Source organism: Zootoca vivipara, chromosome 13 (genome assembly GCF_963506605.1).
Source record: "Zootoca vivipara chromosome 13, rZooViv1.1, whole genome shotgun sequence".
NCBI lineage: Eukaryota > Metazoa > Chordata > Lepidosauria > Squamata > Lacertidae > Zootoca > Zootoca vivipara.
Genome location: NC_083288.1, coordinates 36,241,146 through 36,264,278, shown reverse-complemented (window position 1 = coordinate 36,264,278; position 23,133 = coordinate 36,241,146). Strand labels below are relative to the sequence as shown.

The window sequence follows — 23,133 nt, the reverse complement described above, 5'->3', positions numbered from 1 at the left end:
CAGTTTCCAAGAGGGCAGAAGGGGTGATGAGGGGGGCACTGGCAATCTCAAAAGTTAATTGAATGGTTCCCACGAGAGAGAGAGAGAGAGAGAGAGAGAGAGAGAGAGAGAGAGAGAGAGAGAGAGAGAGAGAGAGAGAGAGGACATTTCTAGCAGAGTAGGTGGTAAAGAGTCTTTAGAGAGGGGAAGACAACCCACACTGGTAGGGGAGTCTCCTAGGCAGGTTAGGGTAGAACGATACAGTCTGCAAGCGAAAGCTGGCTTCCTTGTCCAGCTCGTTCTCTGGTGCGTCTAGCAAGGTGAGGTGGATATGTGCATATGTTCAGGGTACTTGATGGCTGGTGGGTAGTTCTGAGTCATCTGGATGGAAACGTCGCTGGAGATGTCAGAGGGGCTACGTCCACGGTGCCACACTTCGGGGTGCAAGAACTGGCCAGAGTAGTCGGAGCAGTCGCTCAGGCGTGGCCGGTAGAAGGCTGGGTGAGGGCGGTACATTTCCTCCTCGGCATAGCGCTTGGTGAAGAGGTAGACAGACATCACCCCTGCGCCCTGCAAAGAGCCATTACAGAGGGAAATATCAAGAACAAGACATACCCCTTAGATGCAACCGTATGGTCTCACAAGTACTGGGAGACCAGGGTGCAAATCCTCGCAGGGCCCTGGGTGGCCTTGGGGCAATTACTGTCTCTCAGCCTAACCTACCATCTGTGAAGATAATATGGGAAGAGGGAGAACCATGCAGGCCACCTTGACTTCCTTGGATGAAAAGTGGGGCACAGTGTAATAAACAAATAAATGTCTGTGTGTGTTACGTCTGTAACTCACGTCGCTCGTTGTGGCATCTGGATTCATCCCACTCAAGGATGTCTTCAGGGCATGAGGAGTCATGCTCTGGAATGCGCATTTGCGCAAGTAACACTGAAGGTTGTGTAGACTTACGGCCGTAAAGCATTCTGTTGGTCACTGTGATGATACTCAGCTTTTTGCAGATGGGCACGATCATTCTAGTCCGTAGATGTTTGACTCATGCCAAACATACCAAGAACTTCCTTCATGATTTCTGTTCAACGTGTACTGAAGAGACTTCAACTCCCAACCCCTGTGTTCAGCATCAAATGCCCACCATTTTAATTTCCCACAGTGCCTCAGAGATAGGAGGCAATATGGGAAATTAAAGTGGCAATTATCGGGCATCAATTGGGGGGCCCACTAGCCTAGAAGGGGGCCCACTAGAGGACATTATACCAAAGACTTCTTTAAGCCTGGAGGGTGTGTGCTTGTGAAATCAGCACTGAAATATTCTGTCCCCCACCCCACCAATTAAACTGTAAGAACTGCCCTATATTATCAGATCGAGTATGCCTTTAGCATGCTGTTTTCAAGAGCTGCCAAGGAGATGCCACTAAGAAACTCACAAGCAGGTGAGGAGGGTGATATCTATCCCCTGTTGCTAATCCTCAGAAACTAGAACATAGAGATATGCTGCCTTCATATAAGAGGTTTTCATTTATCTATCCTGGTTGGTTTTATTCACTGTTTTCTCTTTTCTTTTCTTTTCTTTTCTCTTCACTTTTCCTCATCAATTTGCATTTAAGAAAGAAAGAAAGAGTCCTCATGAAAATTTATCCACATTTTAGTGTGGTTTTCCCTCCCTAATTTACATGTTTTGGCAAAGCAATTTTCCTAATATAATGCATTTTTGTATGTTATTTGCACTAAAATATGCATTTTTATGCACACTTTACCATAGTACGGTAAATGCATTCCTGTACAGATTACTTGGCTGGAGAAGTGCACTGCAAACTTCAGAATTGCTTGAATTTTGGATGGCTGTGTTTCGGTGCACTTGCTGTTTCTGAAAGTGCAATTTAGGTGGAGTCACATTTAAATGCAAACTGAATCAAATATCTCCCCCAGCCATAGTCATGTCCAGTTTGGCCCAATGTCTTATGCTGCTGCTGCTGAATTACTGTGAGAGTCAGGGCTAGCTTATGCACCAACATTTCTTCTATTAGCAATGTTTTTGGGTGTGTGTGTGAGTGCCAGTCTTTAGGAGGACAAAACAGAATCATCCATGCACAATAGGAAGTATTGGCTTGTTTGAAAGCCCCGTATTTGTAGAAGTACAGAAAACAAACAAACAAACAAACAAAAACTTAAGGGGAATCCCTTCCACCCCCCATAGCTTCAGAATACTGAATCAGTTGGCAGGAAAAACTGAAGGTGTATGTGTGGAATGGTCTGGTTGCCTGAAAGGAGCAAGGGAAGAGGGTAATGTGGCTGAAACAACTAGGGAAGCTTCAAAACTCTGCTGCTCGGGCAGGTGTGAAAGAGGGCAAGAACCACCCTCTGCTCTGTTTCCCTCCTTGCTGGAGAGAAATGCACCAAAAGATGATGGAAAAAGAGGCACAAAGAGATCACTTTTCTCTGGACAGGTAATTCCCTGGTTCATATTGAGTTTATTTTAAATTGTCCTCAGAGAAAAGTGAAAGTAAGAGCTGCCCATTGGTATAAGTGGATAGCATCCAAAATGTTAATGCAACTGGAATTGGACACCATTGTGTCCAAGCAAAACTCCAAAAGAGACAAAAGAGCTCCTGTTCTTTTTAATGCAATTCTTGTTCATTGTGAAACACTTAAATATATTTTCTTGCTAATATAAATCCCAAAGCAAATGTGGTTCATATTGCCAGCTGGAAAAGGGAGACTTGAGGGTTTTTTTAAAAAAATATATCTTGCAGAGCCCCTTCCTGAATTCTTGTCGTAGACAAGGAGACTTGGGTTGTATCCAGATAGGTCCATTAATTTTAAGTAGAACTTAAGTTAGCCATGCCAATGGGCCTCTTCTGGGTATGACTAAAAGTGAGTCTATCCTGTTAAAAGAGAGTCTATCCTGTCAGGGAGATGTGCCAATCTCAGATTCAGGGATTTTCTTACCCGCTAAAACCCTTCATGTTTTGGAAGCTAATATAATATCTGTTTAGGAAAGGCTTTGGCTACGTTGCAGCCCTGAAGTGCCATTCACACAGAAAGCTGAAGGCCTGGGGACATTGTAACCTCTGTGTGGTTTGCAACAGTCCTACAGTGCTGTCAAGAGAGGTTGTCCAGAGGTAGAAGCTTACTGCAGCCTGGGGTTTGACTAAACACAGATACAGTGTTATCCTTAGCTTTTAGTCGCATGTTTCAGGTTGGCTTGAGAGACTAGTAATCAACGACCGTGCAGTGTAGCTCACTGCTGTATCCTTACTGCAGGTTGAGAGACTGCTGAATATAGAGGAGAATCTTGGTTCAGTACATATTTTGATCCCCTTCATCGATCACTGCCTTCAGTCGTGGCGAAGGGGCTTGAATAACTCCAAGAAGCTATGAGCTATGCCGAGCAGGGCCACCCAAGACGGACAGGTCATAGCCGAGAGTTTAGACTAAATGTGATCCACCTGGAGAAGGAACTGGCAAACCACTCCAGTATTTTGCCAAGAAAACTCCATGGACATAAGGAGAAGCTTTGAGAAGCAAGTGAGAGTTTCCAAGGCATGTTCTGGTTCATGAGGTTACGGAGAGTCGAACACGATGAAGATGACTAAACCACAAGAACATATTTTGATGGGAACCTACCTAACCTGCACTTCCCAAAACGTGAACAGGTAGCCTTCAAAAATTAACACCTCTCTGAATTTTGTGGTGCAAACTTCAGCTAGATACAAAAATGTGTACGTTTGAGGGAAAGTGTGCATAAATGTGCATATATTTGTGAAATAAACACACAAAGATGCATTATATTAAGGGGAAACTACTTCCTCAAGTGTGTCTGTTTGAGAAATGTGTGCTAAAATGCTGACAGTTTTTCTGAGGACTTTTAAAAATAAAATTTTGCATATTGATGTGGAAAACTGAAACCATCGAGAAATTGAGAAAGAGAAACCAAAACTGATGCATTTGCCCATCCCTAGCTGGGAGGGAGTATTTTATAGGAGCAATGCAGTACAGTGGTACCTCGGTTTATGAACACAATTGGGTCCAGAAGTCTGTTCATAAACTGAAGCGTTCATAAACTGAAGCGAACTTTCCCATTGAAAGTAATGGAAAGTGGATTAATCTGTTCCAGACGGTCCGCGGAGTAACCGTTCATAAACTGAAGCGAACTTTCCCATTGAAAGTAATGGAAAGTGGACTAATCCGTTCCAGACGGGTCCGCGAAGTACTTAAACTGAAGCGTTCATAAACTGAAACATGGGTGTAATTGGTTCCGGAAGTCTGTTCATAAACTGAAGCGTTCATAAACTGAAGCGAACTTTCCCATTGAAAGTAATGGAAAGTGAATTAATCCGTTCCAGATGGGTCCGCGGCGTTCATAAACCGAAAATTCATAAACCGAGGTGTTCATAAACCGAGGTTCCACTGTACTCCAATTCCCTGTTAATAATCCATAATCAAGTTGCAGCAAAAGTCAAAACTTATCATAGAATCATAGAATCGTAGAGTTGGAAGAGACCACAAGGGCCATCCAGTCCAACCCCCTGCCGAGCAGGAAAACCTGCCGAGAAGAAAACTTAAATTGTCCCCTGAAACCTCCAGCCAAAAGGGGGGGGGGAGTCGTCATGCTTGGGGAAGCTCCAAGGTTTGCAGAAGTTAAAATAAAATAAAAGTATATTGGTGGCAGTTGAGGGGTAGTGGAAGAAACAGAACACAAAATAAATAAATAAATAAATAAATAAATAATTTGTACCCTGCCCATCTGACTGGGTTGCCCCAGCCACTCTGGGTGGCTTCCAACACACATAAAAATAATAATAAAACAGCAAACATTAATAGTAACAATCTGATCCAGAATAAAAATAACTTTAAACTTGAGGGAGTGGAAGACTGGGCTGTCTTGCTTAGGTGGTTTGACAGGCAGGAACCCTAAACAGGAGCAATCTCTTTAGGAGGAAGGAGATGTGGTGTTCCCACTTGTTAGACTCCCAATGAGGACATGGATTGGCAATAGTACAGTGGGCACCCTTTCTGCCTTCTGGCCTTAAAAGCCCTGTAAGGCCAGCAAAGGAAAACTTGCTTTACCGCTTGGCCAAAATTTAAATCTGCGATTCAAGACTGGGAGTTGGGAGTGTGTGTGTGTTTACGTTTGCGCATGCATGTGTAAGAGTAGTGTGGGAGCTAGTGTTGTGTAACAGTTTGAGTGCCGGACTTCGAGGTGGGAGACCAGGGTTCGAATCCCCGCTTAGCCATGAATCTCACTGGGTGACCTTGGGCCAGACACACACACACACACACACACACACACACACACTCAGCCTAACCTATTCCACAGGATTGTTGTGAGGATTCAACGGGGTGGGGTGGGGACAACCATGACCGTCACCTTGAGCTCCTTGGATGAAAATGTAATAGATAAATAAATGCTGGGAAGTGTACCTCTTTGAGCAAGAAGGAAGAAGCAGCAAAGGCAAAGGACCACCCGTAGCGGTATTGGAAGTACTGCTCTGAGCCACTGGGGCGGTTCATCACTTCGTCATTGATGCTGGAGATGTACAGAACCAAGCCCACCACCAGAGAGAGCCCTGCAGAAAGAGCACAGAGGGAGAGGGGTGGGAAGGAAGAGGCTGTTATTTTCAGCTGTTCATAAAGGCCTCACTTGTGGGGAGGAGCCCCAGCTCCAGTAGCAGAGCCCCTGCTTCGCAAGTGCAGAAGGTCCCAGTTTCAATCCTGACATATCTAGGTAGGGCTAAGCATTTTCAGTTTGAGACCCAGGGAGAGAGCTTCAGCCAGTCAGCGTAGACCAGGGGTAGGCAACTTAAGGCCCGGGGGCCGGATGCAGCCCAACTGCCTTCTCAATCCGGCCCACGGACGGTCCGGGAATCAGCGTGTTTTTACATGAGTAGAATGTGTCCTTTTAATTAAAATGCATCTCTGGGTTGTTTATGGGGCCTGCCTGGTGTTTTTACATGAACAGAATGTGTGCTTTTATTTAAAAAATGTATCTCTGGGTTATTTGTAGGGCCTAGGAATTCATTCATGTTTTTGCCCAAAAAGAGTCCGGCCCCCCACATGGTCTGAGGGACAGTGGACTGGCACACGGCTAAAAAAGGTTGCTGACCCTTGGTGTAGACAATATTGAGCTACATGGACGAATGATCAAACTCAGTATAAGGTACCTCCCTCGGTTCTTATGTTGTAGCACAAACCTACCTCACTCTCCACATTTAGCTCAGAACAGAGATGCCACTGCAATCACCTCTTTATGGGTTCCTTTCAGACTATATGTGTTTGGTGGTGGTGGTTAACAGCATGCCCACATTTCTGTCTATTATATCATATAGGAGGCAGCGAGAGCTACTGTAAACCAAGCCTGCTCCTGTCTACATAATTGCACCCCTTCAGCTGCATAGCTTCACCCTGCATTGCATTTCCTTGTTGTAGTAGTAGCATGTGACAAAGAGAAAGAGTGCTAAAATGCAGCTGGCTCGGTAGTGCAGCATGGTGCCGGACTGTGCTTGTGCTGCAGCATCACAGAGAGGCTGATGTGCCGCTCTTCTTCTGTTTCCCGTTAAGGGCCCAGTCCTGCCCCTTTCGGCTGCTCGCAAATTTACTTCTGGGGTTGCCTTGCAGCCATTGCTCTTCGCCAATTCTTAATATAATCTGAACTGAAGAAGGCGAACCTGGACGTAATTGCCTTCCATGGTCCATTCTTCCCTTGCCATGCAATTAGAACTACTGTATAACATTTTTGTTCAGCCTCACTTGCTTGGCCCCATTGCCTTGGCCCCCATAGAGCCCATCTGTCCCCCACCCCTCCAAATGACAGATTAAACACACTTTTTCCTCCAAGTGGAACTGATTAGGTTCTGCAAGGCTTTGGGATATTTTTGGGGGGGTGGTGGTGGTGGTGTACTATTTTATTATATATTTTATCAGAACTGGCCCAGCCATTATGTGGGGTAAAGCCACTGCTTCAGGAGGCAGAAACCCCGCAGGTGACATGCCCATGGGTGCCCCACCTGCCCCACTGCATCCACCAGCGATGGAGAAGCCCTACTGCCATCGGTGCCAATTTTGGGCAAGATCATGTCCATTCAGGGCAAGATCTTGCCTGAAATGGGGGGGGGCACACTTGAGGAGCGCAGAAGATCTCGTGTGATTTGGAGTGAAATCTCACCTGAAATCAGTGTGACCTTGCCAAAAAACAGTTGCTGAATGCAGCCCTGCTTCGGACGCAGCTGGGTGGAGGGCAGGAGAAGGTGGCGGTGGCAGGGACAGGGGAAAGCAGCACTTCCCATTTCACCTCAAGTGGTGAAATGGGACGTACCACCCCTGTATTTCATTATTACATTTACACCCCACCTTTACTTCCAAGGAGCTCAAGGTGGCTTGCATGGTTCTTCCTCTCTCCACTTTATCCCCACAAGAACCCTGTGAGGTAGGTTAAGCTGAGAGGCAGCGACCAGGCCAAGGTCACCCAGTGAGCTTCATGGCCGAGTGGGGATTTGAACCCTGGTCTCCCAGGTTGTAGTCCAGCACCCTAACCTCTACATCATGATGGCTATCTGCTATGACCCGCTGCTTTATTACTACCTGTATTTGTTGCTACTTATTGTATTGATGTTTTAATAAATATGCACAGGCAGGCTGCACCATTTCTTCCTCCTCCTCCTCTGGTCACCCCCCCCCCGGATCCCAGTATGGATGTGGGCCTAAGGTTGCCCTGCCTGCTTCCCTCTTCTTCCCCCTCCTCCCACACTGGGGAATGCAATGGCAGCAAAATAGTCTGAGGGAGGAGGCAGGAGTGGACAAAACTGGCCTTTTGTCGTAAATCTAAAGGCCGTTTTGTGCTTCGGTTGTGTTCTGGCACTTCTGTCATGCTTGAGTTGGAGCGTGACAGAAGCGGAGGGTGGATGTGTCAGGATGCAGCTCTTTGCTCCCTGCTTTGCTGCCATTCTTCTGCTTCCTCTCCTTCTCCCATGCTGGCCAGGGAGGTCCCCACCCCACCCAGCTCACCTGCCTTCTGAAGTGATGGTTGCTTACTGCTGGAGCTGGTGGCAGGGAAGCTAATGGGAGGTGAAGCCAGAGGCAATTCTGGTTTTCTTCCTGTCCTCCTCTCTTGCAAAAATACAGTGGGTGCTTTAGCAATTCTCAGACAAAAGCTGGACACACAGAAACTTCACATTTGTACAAGCAGCATCCAGTAGCTAAATATCTAGCTGGATAAACGAGTCTTTATAACATGTGCCTGCAAGTTAGGGGTTTAGTTTTGTTTTAAATGCATTTGCCCTTTTATGTTTTTTCTTTAAGTTTTTTTTTTTAAATTTTATATGTAAGTTGCCTTGAGATGATGGTTTAGAAGGTGATTAATAGTAATAATCCTGTAATTTTTCAGTTCTGCTTTTACCAAGATGGCTGGAAAGAATGCCAGGGAGTCTTGGAATAATAAGAAAATTATGAATATGACTCTGGGAGTGGGGGGGGCATGAGACTGCTGGACTTTGGATTTGGGGTGTAGAAAAAATAATGGTAGAACCTTGCCCCTGGCTTCTGAAATGTAAGTGTTGGGGGGGGGCAGAGAAAGGGTGTAACAGGGAAGACATATTCCCACCTTTCCCAGCTCCTTTCTGGTCAGTGCTTCTTCAGGGTGTTTGAAGAGAGCATTGCTGAAGCTGTCTTGGAGGGAAGAGTGATAGCTCAGGGGCAGAGCACCTGCTTTTCAAGCATAAAGTGTCAGATTCAATCCCCAGCATCTCCAGGTGAGTCTGGGAATGATGCTTGTCTGAAATCCTAGGTAACCACTGCCAGTGAGATCAAGGGTGGGGAAACTGTGACCCTCCAGGTGTTGTTGGGCTACATCTCCCATCATCTCTATTACTAATTGGCAGTGCTGGGTGTCCAACAATATCTGAAGGACCACAGACTCCCTGGCCCTGAGCTAGGTGAACCAATGGGGAGTCACCTCTGCCACTAGACACCAAAGGCTAGACCACAGATTTCAGAGGATTGGCAGATCCCTGTGAAGAGATCCCCGCAGCTTGAAATCCCAGGGCCTAGAAGAAGAAGCCAATGGCTGCAGGATAAAAACTTTGGCCTCACTGACCAAATGAAGCATTCATATGGTGTAGCCGCTAGTCTATAAGTAGCTAAGCCAGGCTATGAAGAACTATTTATTAGGTGCTTCAGGGCATTGACTCAGTAATGTATACAGTCTGGCTCAGCTGCATGGTCGCTGACCATGGTCCTGAAATCCACACCTTGACCCTTCTCCAAGGTGCTGATGCTTCCCTGTGCTTTTCCTTCCCATCACCCTAGGACAGTGATGGCGAACCTGTGACATGCAGAGCCCTCACTGCTGGCACGCACCCCATCAGCCCATTCACACTGTTGTTGTCCCCCCCCTGCATTTGTTCTCCCATTCCTCCTACAGCTTGTCTCCGCTAGAGCTTGTCTCCGCTACAGCTTGTCTCCACTGTTAAAACCCGGATCCTTTATTGTTGTTGTTGTTGCTGGTAGCCAGAGATTGGTTTTTTAACCCTTTCTGTGCTGTTTTTTCTGGCGCTTTGGCAGACTATGATTGGGTGTAACAGCGTTCGTTTTTTAACCCGTTCTGTGCTCTTTTTTTGCGCTTTGGCAGTGAAGGTATTATTCGTCATTTATTTCTGTTCTCCCCCCCCCAAAGCACAGCAGCTTTGGGGCATCCCCCCCCCAAAAGCAAAGCAACTTTTGCACAAACACCCCCCCAAAAAACATCCAAAACTTTGGTCAGCATCTCCCCCCAAAAAGCCCAACAACTCTGGGCACTTTGTGATAAATAAGGGTTTTTTGGTTTGGTTAGGTTAAATAATTAGTTTTTGGTTTATTAAATATTACAATTATACATTTTTGTTATTTAAACTATAAATATCGCGAAATTATGGTTTTTGTCTGAAGTGACACACCACCCAAGTTATGCTCGGTTTTTTGGTGAATTTTGACACACCAAGTTCAAAAGGTTGCCCATCACTGCCCTAGGACTATGGACCTCCTCTGTGCTTGGGCTGTCACTTGTGTTGAGAACCCCCATGGAACAAGGTTGTGAAAGGCTACTCTGTGGCTTGCCAATTCTTTACAGAAGCCACCGCCCCACTACAAGGGTTATAGTCCCCCTGTTGCCATGGCCTATCCCTGCTCCACTCTGAAGACTACCACACAGGATTTATTTAGCTATCCCAAATGTCATGGTTAGCACACAGATTCCAAGAATAAATTGCCCTTGGATGAATGTTCCCCCACACCTCACCAGAGAGGATGAAGAAGATTCCTGAAACGAAAGCCAGGATGGTCCTCTGGGGGCGGATATGTCCAATGTTGCTAATGACAAATGCTGTGAAGACGAGAAAGAGGCTGACCATAGGGAAAGGGGTGGCTGTGCGGATGGTCTCTGCCGAGAGAAAGAGAGAAAGAGAAGAGTCAGAAATTCTGGAGTTAAATTTGAGTCGATCCTCTTCACCAAAGCGCAATCCTAGAACCAGGTTTGAATGCTCAGATTTCTGACATGTGAAGCAGTTGTATTGTTTGGAGAGCCCCTGAGCACGCAGAGATATATTCCCCCTACTTCCTGAGTAACCACAGGCAGCATGCATTCCTCTAAGAGTAAAAAGGCTGGGGCTTCTAGATGGGCTTAAACTGGCACTCTTTCTTTTAGAAATGACCCCACAGTACACACACCAAGTTTTAGTGAGTTGGATGCAAAATCATGCCTGGTTCTCTGCAAACTCTATTTATATAAATGGAGATTCCTAACATAGCCCTGTTTCTAGAATTTGGTCTTACAGACAACACAGATGAATACCCCACACATAAAATAACCCACATCTGAATGTGGCAAACAAATGTAGTAAAATTTCCAAAGTAATTTCAGGATTGAGCTTTGATTAAATGGAAGCGGGGAGTAGAAGGAGGGGAGCAGATGGTAACATGTGTGACTAAAATGTTTGAGGCAGAGCTGGCTCAAGACATTTTGCTGCCTGAGGCAACAGTGCAAAGTTCCCCTGAACATGTACAAAGGCTACTGACACACCGTACAACTAAAGCACGGCAACTGTAGTTTGTTAAGGGTGCTGGAAATTGCAGTTCTGTGAGGGGTAAACTACGATTCCTAGGATTATTTGGGGGGGGGCATTGTGCTTTAAATGTATGATGTGTGCACATCCAAAATTGACTTTAAAGGGACATTTTCAGATCAGTAGGTAGGGGTAGGGCAAAAAAATCATACTGCTGTGCCACCTGCATCTCTTCCTATAGGACCATAGATGTGGCTTCCCAGAATTAAAAGAACTGAGGCAGGGGCAGGGGCAGGGGCAGAGGTAAACATCTGCTATGACATTCAGTAAAGCGGGTTGAAGATGCCTGAATTGTATGTAAACCATAATACATGCGCCGTAATAATGGTCCAGTGAATGCACGGAAGTAAGCTTACAAGTGCTACACTAGACGCATGTCCACCACGTATCAAAACATCTCTTTGCCCTTACATTCAAGAGTCCTTATCTTTAGACACACAGAGAGAGAGATGTACATGGGTGATAAAACTAAATCCCTTGTATCTCAGTTGTTTCCCAAGCACATGGAACATTTCCACATACAGGTGAATTCTTATTTGCATGCAGATGGTCCACATTACAAAACAACACAGTCTATCAGATAAATGCTTGCACCAATACATTCTGGAACCAATCCAAGGTGTACTTTTCATTTTTGAGTGTGATCTTAGGTCGACCTTAGTCTAGCCTATTTGTCGGGCCCTCTTCCCAAACCCACAAATTTGACTTTGGTATACAACATGAAGTATACTTTTTCACACACAAAAATTGAGTTTTCCAGAACATGAGATTCAGTTACCCAAAAGTTGCCTTTCTAAAAGTCTCTTTAAACTGTGTGTCAACTGTGATTCCTGATAAGGTAATTCCTGCTTCTGTTAAAAGGGCATGAACCCCATTTGTATTTGGCAACCCTGAACACCAAAGCATCTAACCTTGATGGCTCAGAACTCGAGCTAAGGGCTCCACCCTTTTTGGACAATGTCAAGTTATTTTTAAAAAATTAAGAGTGCCACTGGAATATGTGCAGAGTTGATTGCCCTCCACTCTGTGTAACAGAACTTACTACTAGCCATTTCTGGAACTACAAGGTTCACTACTAAACAATAAAACACCTCTCTTGGCTGGAACTGAGGCCTAGTCTGCACATGCCACAGATGTGAGGAGGTTGAATTCTGAGGTGGTAAATGTGCAGTAGCATTTCAGACTTCAGCTGAATGCACCACATTTTTCAGTACTCCCTCGGTTTCTTCATTTGTAAAGCCCTCCTTGTAAGTTAAAGAAACAACCACAACTATAATTAGGGAGGTTCTGGCCTAGCCTGCTCCCTGCTGTGTTGGTTTGTGCTTGTTGGAAAATTTCTTCTGCTAGGGGAGCATCGAAAATGCAACACCCTTCCTCGCAGCTCAGTTGTAGAGCAGGAAACCCTTAATACCAGCGCTGTGGGTTTGAGCCCCATGTTGGGTGAAAGATTCCTGCATTTGCTGGGAGGTTGGACTAGATGACTCTCATGGCCCCTTCCAACTCTACAATTCTATGATTCTTCCACCTTTTTCTAGGTCCCCCCTACACCTCCAAAAGAATGGATCGTGGCAGGGTGTTGCATGCCAAAGGTGGTAGAGTGGACTGTGGGAAGGAGATACTTCTCCATGTAAATACTCCCTGCAAATAGAAAACTATGTACTGTCAGGGTGCTGCTGGTGGCTACTGGCTGCTTGCCCAGTAAAGCAGAGAGATAGAGAAAAAGTGAACTTTTCAGTTCCTTTTTATTATTAGAATTACCAGGACAAAATTCCATCCACACTGTTCATTATCCAGCGTTGCCTCGAGTGAAGCTCCACCTCCCCTTCTCTGTACTTCCCTATTCATCAGACTCCACCTCCCTCTTACGGCAGCTATTAAGTGCCACCCATCTCTGAGCCCTCTTCTCTCTCCTTCTCAATGAACGCCTGGTTTGGGGGGAGGGAAGGGGATCTGGGGTACTCTCCAGTGACAGAATGTTAGTCAGCCGCTTCTCAGGCTCTGCCTGTTCTGTGCTACCTGGTTCCTGCTCCTCATCTTCCATTATTTCCCAACTTCTTCCTTCTTCTTCTTCTGGGTTGTGACCTGTGCCGAACCACTCCCCTAGATCTATACTCTCGGCCCCTTCCTCCTCTCTGGAAGGCTCCTGGGGAGGCAGTCTCCACCATTCCTCTTCATCTGTCCAGTCCCTGACATATACATATGCTAGAAGAATTCCAGACTTATCCACTCTGCTTTTTTTCTACTCACAGAGAGGTTTTTAAATAATAATAAAAAGCAGGAGAGCATTGAAAAGTGTGATTCCCCCATGCAGCTGAAGTAGTATAATGCATTCTGCAATCTCCTTCCCACCTTTAACTAATAAGTGCGTTCACCCAGTTAGCATTAAGGCAGATGCAACTAAAAATAGCCCTCCTAGGGGCTAGGGTAGCCAACTTTATGTTCTCCAGGTGGACTACAATTCCCATAATCCCTGGTTATAAGCTATACTGGCAAGAGTTGATCAAAATCCCCGGTTATAAGCTATACTGGCAAGAGTTGATCAAAATGAGGAGCCCAAAGCATCTGGAAGGCACCATATTGCCTATTCCTGATCTAGGAAGAGGAAACATGCTATATGATTCCAGGAGATAGAGTAGGGGGCAGGTGAAGATCACTCCAGAGTTTGCTCCAGCTGCCTATTCACTGGGTCATCAGTCATCAACTCAGAGGAACTCAGGCAAAGACCATCTCAGAGCTTCCGGTGGTGGCTGGAACCCATTGCTACTGGTAGGGTGGGAGGCAGGGAGTCCAACAGTAGGTGGCGCCAGTAAAAAGGCAGGCAGGTAGGATAGGGCCTGGCTGAGGGCAAACTGAGGTTGGTGGGGCAGTGCCTGTTCACCCTTAAGGACCAGCCTCCATGGACCTCCTCCAGTGGAACTCTCTGCTTGCCACCATTTTATCACAAACTGGGAAGGATCCTGAACGCTTTCTATAATTTGCTGCTTTTTGCTGTGGTTTCTTTAAAACATAGCTTAATGTTTCTTGCACGCCACCTTGGGAAATAAACTGTTCAAATAAATATTAAGCCTGATGCCATCCCCATTCCACCTCATTAGCTTTCACTTGGCAACGGCAATAAAACTTAGCACACAATGATTATGTCACCCCATGCAGTTTAGATTGTCAGGTGTTAAAGCATAGAAGGGTAGACTGAGGTACGGAGGTGGTGTATTTGGCTGCAGCCTGAAATTGCTTGTGTGCCATCACCATTAATGACGAGCTGCAGAAATCTTCTCACTGCTGCTCTGGAAATTCAAAATATTTTTCCAGTTGAGATTATAAAAGCCTGACTATACCTTCTTTTGTCCAGCAGGGGGCAATGATATTCTCTCTCTCTCTCTCTCTCTCTCTCTCTCTCTCTCTCTCTCTCTCTGAATCAAACACACACACACACACACAATTATCTCAGTTCTGTTTTCAAGATCACACACTAGAACTGTCTGAGTGTTTAGTAACTGCATGAAATAAATTTGGTACTCCGGGAGGGAAACTTGAGAAATTATGTCATAATCAGAATAGAATTGTTGTCAACTGACCAGAAAAGCAAGCTGTGCTCTTGTGCCTTTTGAAAGTAGCTTGGTTTTGCAAGAGAAGAGCAGGTGAGGCTTTTCATAGCATGGAGATCAATGGGAGCTCCTCTGCTAATGCCTGCTGCACATCAGTTCACTTGTTCAGAGCACTGGGGCTGGTTGAAAAGTTGGCAACCTTGAAGCCAAGCTATTGTTAGAAGCAGGGTTTTCTTTTCAGGCAATCTGGCCTCTCCAGCTCCCGACCACAAATAGGGTTGCCAGACTCGATAGAGGACAGGACTTCTGTGCCTTTAATTGCCCTGCTCTCTTTTGAGTCTGGAAACCTTAAAGAGAAACCAGCAGACCCTTTGTATAATTTCCAAGCAAAGGGTCTGCTGGTTTCTCTTTAAGGTTTCCAGCTCAAAAGAGAGCAGGGCAATTAAAGGCACAGAAGTCCTGTCCTCTATTGAGTCTAACCGCAAAGCCCCTGCTTGTTAGCCTCAGCAGTCAGTTTGTTAGCTTTATTGCCTATTTTGGCTCAGAAGGTCAGCGGTTCGAATCCCTGCAACGGGGTGAGCTCCCGTTGCTCGGTCCCAGCTCCTGCCAACCTAGCAGTTCGAAAGCACATCAAAGTGCAAGTAGATAAATAGGTACCACTCCAAGCGGGAAGGTAAACGGCATATCCGTGTGCTGCTCTGGTTCGCCAGAAGCGGCTTTGTCATGCTGGCCACATGACCTGGAAGCTGTACGCCGGCTCCCTCGGCCAATAACGCAAGATGAACGCCGCAACCCCAGAGTCGGTCACGACTGGACCTAATGGTCAGGGGTCCCTTTACCTTTAGCCAAGGCACACAGCACAGTTGTCAAGGCCAACTAAATATTTTCAGGGCAGAGCTTTGGTGGTAGCTTCCACTTCTCTCCACAGCTTAAAGCAGTAGTGACACCCACCCACCCCCAAAATGAAAATGGGGGCAGGTACACAAGGGGCAAATTTGGGAGGGGGGTGCGTGTGCGTGCAAGAGAGATAGAGAGCTCTGTGCCACATGTAAGAAATTTCTAAAAGAGAAACAATGGCATATTTTCCGCTAATGCTCCCATCATAGCCATCTTTTCTCTGAAGCTCCCAGTATAGGGTGGCCAGAATAGAAGGTTTGCTTAGGATTCCAATGTGAACCTCCCCAATTTGCACTTTCCAGAAAAATATTTGAACCGAAAAGCAGTTAGCCTTCAAAATTCACACATTTCCCAAATTTTGTGGTGCGGTTCTCCAACCAAATAGTGTGTACAAAAATGTGTATATTGGGGGGAATTGTGCATTAAAATGCATATATTAGCATATAACGTGCATTATATTGGGGGAAACTACTTTAAATAATGTGTATTCCCTGTTTAGGGAAGCTTTTAATGTTTGATGGATTACTGCATTTTAATATTTTGTTGGAAGCCGCCCAGAATAGCTGGGGAAGCCCAGCAGATGGGTGGGGTATAAATATTATTATTATTATTATTATTATTATTATTATTATAGTATATCATGCAAAGTTGCATACCTGGAATGTGTCTATTGGGAGAAATTTGCACTAAAATGCAGACAAATTTTCATGGAGACTTTGAAAGTATACATTGCAAACTGATGTAGTAATTTGGAAAACAGACCTTAAGACTGGAGAAACAAGACATGGAGAGAAACCGAGTTGGCAGGTTCTTCTATCCCTAGTACTGTGACTGTGGCAGTTGTGCAGAAAAGGGAATTTCAGCAGGTGTCACTGGCGTGCCAAGATCCACCTGTGGAAATTTCCTCTTTTACACAACTGTTAAACACTCAGGAGCCCTGCCCGGTTTATTCACCTGGTCGGCTTAGCTCCTATTGATTTTGAGGGAGCTAAAAATCTTCCCTACCCCAGTTCTGTCACCATTGGACAGATGTGAGCCCACAGGGAACTGCTCGCTCTCTCTGCTGGAAATAAAGAAAAAGCACTATTCTAGGCTTCCTCGACCTCAGCCCTCCATATGTTTTTGGCCTACAACTCCCATGATCCCTAGCTAGCTAGCAGGACCAGGGATGATTGGAATTGTAGTCTCAAAACATATGGAGGGCCGAGGTTGAGGAAGCCTGCACTATTCTGTCTGTGGAAAGTGCCTTTCCTTTAAGTAGCCATAAGGGTCCTGCAGTGGCAGTGGGGTGGAAGGTTACTTGACCAGGGAGAGTGCTGCTCCCTCTAGCTAGCCCCCCTCCCATGCCACTTATGCCTCAAAGACCTAAGACAGTCTTCATCAACATTGTGCTCTTCAGATGCTTTTGTGGACTACAACTCCCATCAGCCCCCAAGCCGTGGTGGCTGGGGCTTATGGGAGTTGTAGTCCAAAACATATGACGGGCACTAGACTGGCAAAGTTTGACCTGGGAGGAGAAGCATTGTGTCAAGCCCACCTGAAATGTATGGTGAGCTGCCAGGTGCCACACAGACAGTCCCAAGCAGTTAACAAATACGTGTGTTTTATTGCATGAATGGTGAACTACACCATACTTGAGCGATTTTGGCCGTTTCTGGCTTGGTTGTCCAAGCTGCAGGTAACCAACGTCCAAACTGCTCTACTTGTTGAATAAGTGGATATTTCCTAAACTGTGCTCCATGGACCACCAGCTTTATTCAGGTTCGTACAAAATTCAAATTATAGATTTCATATTATAATACAATGCAATGTAAGAAATAACAGGCGCAATCAAAATACAATTAAAGAATCATATGGTTTCTAGCACATTAGAATTGCCACAGCAGGTAGAAAAACCATGAGGTGGGCTGCCAAGACTGCAATTTTCAAGTGGTCTGTGAGGGCAGGTAGTCTGGGAACCACGGGGACATTTCATTGTTGTAACTAGGCCTGGGGTCTTATGGTAAAAGGTGGGTCAAACATCTAATTCATTCATTGTTGTTTTTAAATAACAGTTAAGGGGATTTCTGCTGCAAAGGTGCCCTTCGGTCCTCATTCTTAAAACCAAGTTAAACGTCCACAACGTGTTGGATGTTTGTGGGGAGGAAGGTGCGGCAATGCCAGCCAGCTTTTGTGGGGAATAGCCATGGTAGTCCTTCTGCAGGCTCCCATAGGAGTGGGCAGCTATTGCTCCCTTTGGAAGGCAGTTCTGCTGAAACTGGCAAGTCTTACCTGCAAGTCAAGAAAGAGTAGAACTGCTGGGGTGTGAGAAGAACTTGCGTTGCGTGTCCTTCCACAGCATTTCAAAAACTAGTCATTGTAATGGAGCAGGGCCACCAGGGGGCGCCCCAATAGCTACAGATACATCCAGACTGCACCTTAGACTGGAGTTCAGATAATAATAATAATAATAATAATAATAATAATAATAATAATAATAGATTCACTTGCACAAGATGCAGTGATGGCCATCAATCCAGCTGGCTTTAAAAGAGGATTAGACAAAAATTCGCTACTAACAGCGGCTCCTAACCATTATGGCTACATTCAGGGCCATCTCAAGCAGGTCGGGCGCCCTGGCGCTGAGGCGCGGACATTGTGCCGGCACCCCCGCCCTCACGGCATGCAGGATGGCTTTGCCGCGTGGCGCCCCCCCTGCCAGCCCTGCGCCCTGGCGCCCCGCGCCACCGGGACTGCACCTAGAGCCGGGCCTGGCTACATTCTGCCTCCACTGTCTGAGGCAGTTTGCCTTTGAATACCAGTTGCCATGAATTGCAAGTGGGGGAAAGGGCTGTTGCACCCATGCCATGCGAGGGGGCTCCTCTGCGAGAACAGGAAGCATTTCTACCAGCTTTGTTGCATCAAAATTGCATTCCTCAATGGACTTTGCCCCCCCCCCGAATACACATTTCTAAATGTATTTTCTGTCAAAATAGGCAGTTGCAGATGTATTCTCTCGTCAAAACCACACACTTTAAAATGTGTTGAGACACATTTTTTTAGGCAAGAGCTGTACCACCATAACATTTGGATGAGGATGAAATCCAGTGGATAGGAACAGTCTAATCCTCACCTTAGTCTGGCAAGTGTGGATCAGTTCAGCTTGTATTGGAATTCCCAGGGATTGAGCTCCTCGAGGAGCCCTAATCCTTTCTTAGAGAGCAGTGGGATATAAATCCATATGCTTTGGAGAGTTGGGAGTTGAACGACTTGTTAACCTTTCGCTAGTGTGAGTGGCTGGCCTTGTCATTCTTCAAGGGCTCAAATCCTGCTCCATGTCGCTAGAAGTTAAATCTCTGAGCAGGTGGGTGGGCGCATAGCCTCTCTGCAGTGCATGTGGGCAGAACGTGAGCGCTAACTGTGGCTGCCGAGGGGTATTTCAAACTGTTGCTGGCATATTGGGCCGGGACAGGCCATTACATGTGCTTGTTTTGTTCAAAAGGACAACCACCCTCTTGGCTTTTAAGTCAGCCAAGGGCAAGCTGAACAGCAGGGAGCACCAACCTTTTGGAGTCCAGGGGCCCATGTGCAAGTTGGAGAAACTCCTGTGAGCAGCACACACAGAGCAGTAGAGTACATTCCACAACCTATCCTGTTGGCTGTAACCAAATGGTTCTTGCCCATCTAATCTCAGCAAGGGGAGGGGAGTCTGTGGCCGCCAGGGGACACCTCTGGGCACCCTCAGGCACCATGCTGGCAACCCCTGTATACAAGATAAAAGTCAGATGAAGGGTGCCTACAACCCTGCACCATTGTGGAGGTGTGTGTGTGTGTGTGTGTGTGTGTGTGTGTGTGTGTGGAGGTGGCCAAACAAACATTTCTCATTTTAATCCATGAAATGTGCATGCATGGGGGGGGGGGGGTCGCAGATGCGGTGGGTGGGATGGGAAGAAACAAATTAAGGCCAAAGATGAGAGGTAGGCATTCATTCTCCCTTCTCCCCAAGGCGGTCGCCCCACCTTGCTTCATGGGTGGGCCGGTCCTGGGAATTTAACCATTCGCCCCCCCCCAGCTGTGACCCTGGTCTGGAGCAGGGCCTTCATGCCTGTTATTTAGTTGAAGTAAGCCATTCATCCTATTGCTACAAGTGGGGTTGACATCATGTCTAGGGTCTTAGCCACACCATACATTTAAAGCACATGGCTTCCCCTAAGGAATCCTGGGAACTATAGTTTGCTAAGGGTTCTGGGAATTATAGCTCTGTAGTAGAAACTACAGTTCTCAGGATTCTTTACGGGAAGCCATGAGTGTTGCAATGGGATAAATATGCTTTAAATGTGTAGATGTGACCTAATTCGACCTTCAGAGAGCCCCTCTTAACTTTATTTTTCTCAATGCCCAACAAACAGAAGCATATCGACTTACTAAGAATGTTTTCTGTGTTCTCCGTTACGAGGGGGCCTTCAGGGTCAGGGTCAGGCCTGGGCTCTAGGAAGTACTCGGAAGCAACACAGCTGCCCTTTTTCTGACCTGCAGAAGAAGAAAACACATCACATTCATGGTGTCAAAAGCTTCTGGGAAGGGGCCAAAGGTTAGATCAGGTGGGGACCTCATACTGGTCCAAGGGATGGAAAGGACTATATGTCACTGAGGTACGTCTGGCCAAGTGAGAGGACCAGGAGGGCCAGCCCTACTATTAGGCAGAGTGAGGCAGGTGCCTCAGGTGGTAGGTGTTGTGAGGAGCAGGAGGCAGTGGCAATCCCCTATGGCCATTCCTATCCCCTGGAGCTGAAGCCCCAGCAGCAGTGGCGTTTCCTTGTTGCTAGTCTGGTTTGAGGGTCTGGTTGCCTGCACCTCTCACCCATCCAGCTTCTTCCGATGTGCCACAGACAGCACTGGTGCGAAAGGCCTTGCACCATGTGAGCCCCAGAGCACAGGGCCCATCTAGTCCAACATGCTGTTCTTACCAGATGCCTGAGGAAAACCCACAAACAGGACCTGAGCACAAGAGCCCACTTGTGATTCCTCCAGCAACTGGTATCGAGAAGCATGCAGCCTCTGATAGTGAACATATCCAGTGTCGCAATGAGCCACTGACAACACACAACTCAACTCAGACCGCATACTTCAGTGGGCAGAGCATGTGGGCGTAGCATGTGGGCGTATGTGGCTCTGCTGACCTGATGCAAGCCAGTGCTGCCACACTGCAGGTTTTGTTTGAATGGGTAGCATAGCAGGGGCTAGGAAGCAAGGCCACCCCAGGACATTTTGCTGCCTCAGGTGGGCAAGATCTGCTCCCCTCTCCAATATTCCATTCATAGAAACCTCCTGAACTGTTGACTCTTACTTCAAGTTGGGAAAGTATCTTCTACCACACAAGTGGGCAGCTGACTAGCTTAGGAAAGGTGCGGCTGGCCATGTGGCCCACACAACTTGCCATGAAGAAGAAGCACTGTGTGAAGAAGAGGCAGGACATTTGCATTAGAGATTGGAGGGACGGGGAAATGAGGGCTAGAGAAGTTCACACAGGGCCTACAGGCAGGAGATACATGTATGCTCTTGCATGGGGAAAGTGACCGCAGAAGGAAGTTTCAGAGGTGAACAGGTAGGGTGGGGGGATTATAGAAAAAGAAGGCCAAGAATGTATATTGCAGCTGTGTGGGTGAGCGATGAAACACACATTATAATTTGAAGTAACCAACCAAAGTACGGGATTCAGGTCTTGTGGTTTTAAACTAAAGGAAGTAGGCTAAACTCTCGTTCTGAAGGAAGTTCTGAACCTACAGAAATCTTCCACATTTTGAGGTACACGCTGCCAGTATTGATGCCACTGTATCTCGAGTGGTAGATTAAGATTCAGTCGGCAGTTTGATCTCAAACATTTGTTTCAGGAACGAGGTTCCTGAATGATGGCTATTCAAAGAACCTTTTTGAAAGCTGAGCTCCTCGGAAGAGTTCTGCTCTTCTGTTAACAACCAGCAGTCAGATTGTGTCCAGCAACCCTAAGCTTTGCAAGAGTTCAACTGCAAGTATACGTAGACTTGCAGGCAAACAGAGCAAAACCCAGATATGTGTTGTTGTTTTTAAAGCCCCAATGCATGGCCTTACAAATCACTCCCCTCTCATTATCACTTTCCTAAATTAGATGAAAACACAAATTATGGAAGCAGAGGAAGCCATGCAAGCCTAACAAAGCAGTTTAGATCTGGCCTAGTGTTGTGGCCGGAGCATCACCTGTAACTGGAGTCTCCAGGTGTGACATGAGGGGATTTTGGGAGGGGAAACTTGACTTTTCAAGGCTCTTACCAGCAAAGAAACAGACCCTCCAGAGCCCAGCGTGCAGTGCCATGACTATCTCGGTGGTCTGGTTCTGCGGAAACACAATCCCTTCCTCCATGAACAGCCAGTAGTCAGTACTGACGGCGATGCCCACCAGGAGCAGTCCACACGCTCCAAAAACACTAGACAGCAGGGTCAGGGCGCGGCTGCTGCAGTTACTCATCCTAGGTGACAGGGGGAGCCACTGGCCAAATGCAGCGCAAGGACCTGGAGGAGGAACAGATAACAGTCAGGCAGAGAAACCAGATATTCACACAAATCACCCTGCCCAAAAGCTATACTCACATTAAATTTGAACTTTTCCTAGACAAACCAATGGGTTTTCAGAGACCCCAAGAGTTACTGGCTCCCATATTCTTCCTAATCTTTCTTTTCACCAAGACAACATGGCAGCTGGCTCTACGCACCACCCTAACTCACTAAAACCTCCCAAAGAATCCAAGGGGTCTTGTACAAGACCCTTCACCTTCTAACTCAGGAGTGAGGAACCTCCAGCCTGCGGGCTAAACTAGGCCTGCCAATCTGGCCTGCAGAAGCCATTTTTGGCCAGCCACACCCTCCTGTCACTCATATGGCCACCTACCTTTTACCATATAGCATCAGGTGCAGGATAGGCAAAGCTGCAGCTGCCAAGGAGCAACCAGCAGGGCAGAAGTGGATTGGGGCTTGCTTTTGGTGCAGGATGCAAGCCCTGCTGGGTTTTGGGGGGGGGGCAGGATTGGTTCTACTTGCCTGCTTATCGAAAGTGAACCCATGGAGGGTTGGACACCTTTTTGATCCAGCCCACAGGACAAAAGTAGTTCTCTACCTTTGCTCTGACCCAGTAGATTTTTTTAAACATAAAAATAAATTCATATCCCGTCCATTCTCCCAAAGGATGACTCAGGGCAACAAATACTTCTGTGATTTTAAAAAATTACATTTAAAAACAAAATAAAAACATATTAAAGGCATTTAAAGACAGTCGGAAGCTTTTAAAAATAACAGAACAAAACATCTAAAATAAATTTAAGAACCAGTGTAACCAAATCAGGTGACTAGATAGCACCAATGAAATAGAAAAGACTTCAGCAGGCACCTGCTAAATTTTAATCTTCCTCTCTACATGACATGGGACCCAGGTGGCGCTGTGGGTTAAACCACAGAGTCTAGGGCTTGCTGATCAGAAGGTCGGCGGTTCGAATCCCTGCAATGGGGTGAGCTCCCATTGTTCGGTCCCAGCTCCTGCCCACCTAGCAGTTCAAAAGCACATCAAAGTGCAAGTAGATAAATAGGGATCGCTCCGGCAGGAA

At 46.5% G+C, this 23,133-nt stretch overlaps 1 protein-coding gene across 1 annotated transcript; it reads right to left on the bottom strand.

Moving 5' to 3' along the window:
- Positions 1-216: 216 nt before the first annotated feature.
- CACNG7 (calcium voltage-gated channel auxiliary subunit gamma 7) lies at positions 217-22,004 on the bottom strand. The gene is made up of 5 exons (XM_035137242.1): positions 21,809-22,004; positions 19,928-20,032; positions 10,259-10,399; positions 5,413-5,558; positions 217-549 (listed from the first exon to the last, which is right to left on the bottom strand). The coding sequence occupies exons 1-5, from the start codon at positions 22,002-22,004 to the stop codon at positions 292-294; spliced, it is 846 nt and encodes a 281-aa protein (XP_034993133.1). The 3' UTR covers positions 217-291.
- Positions 22,005-23,133: the final 1,129 nt, after the last annotated feature.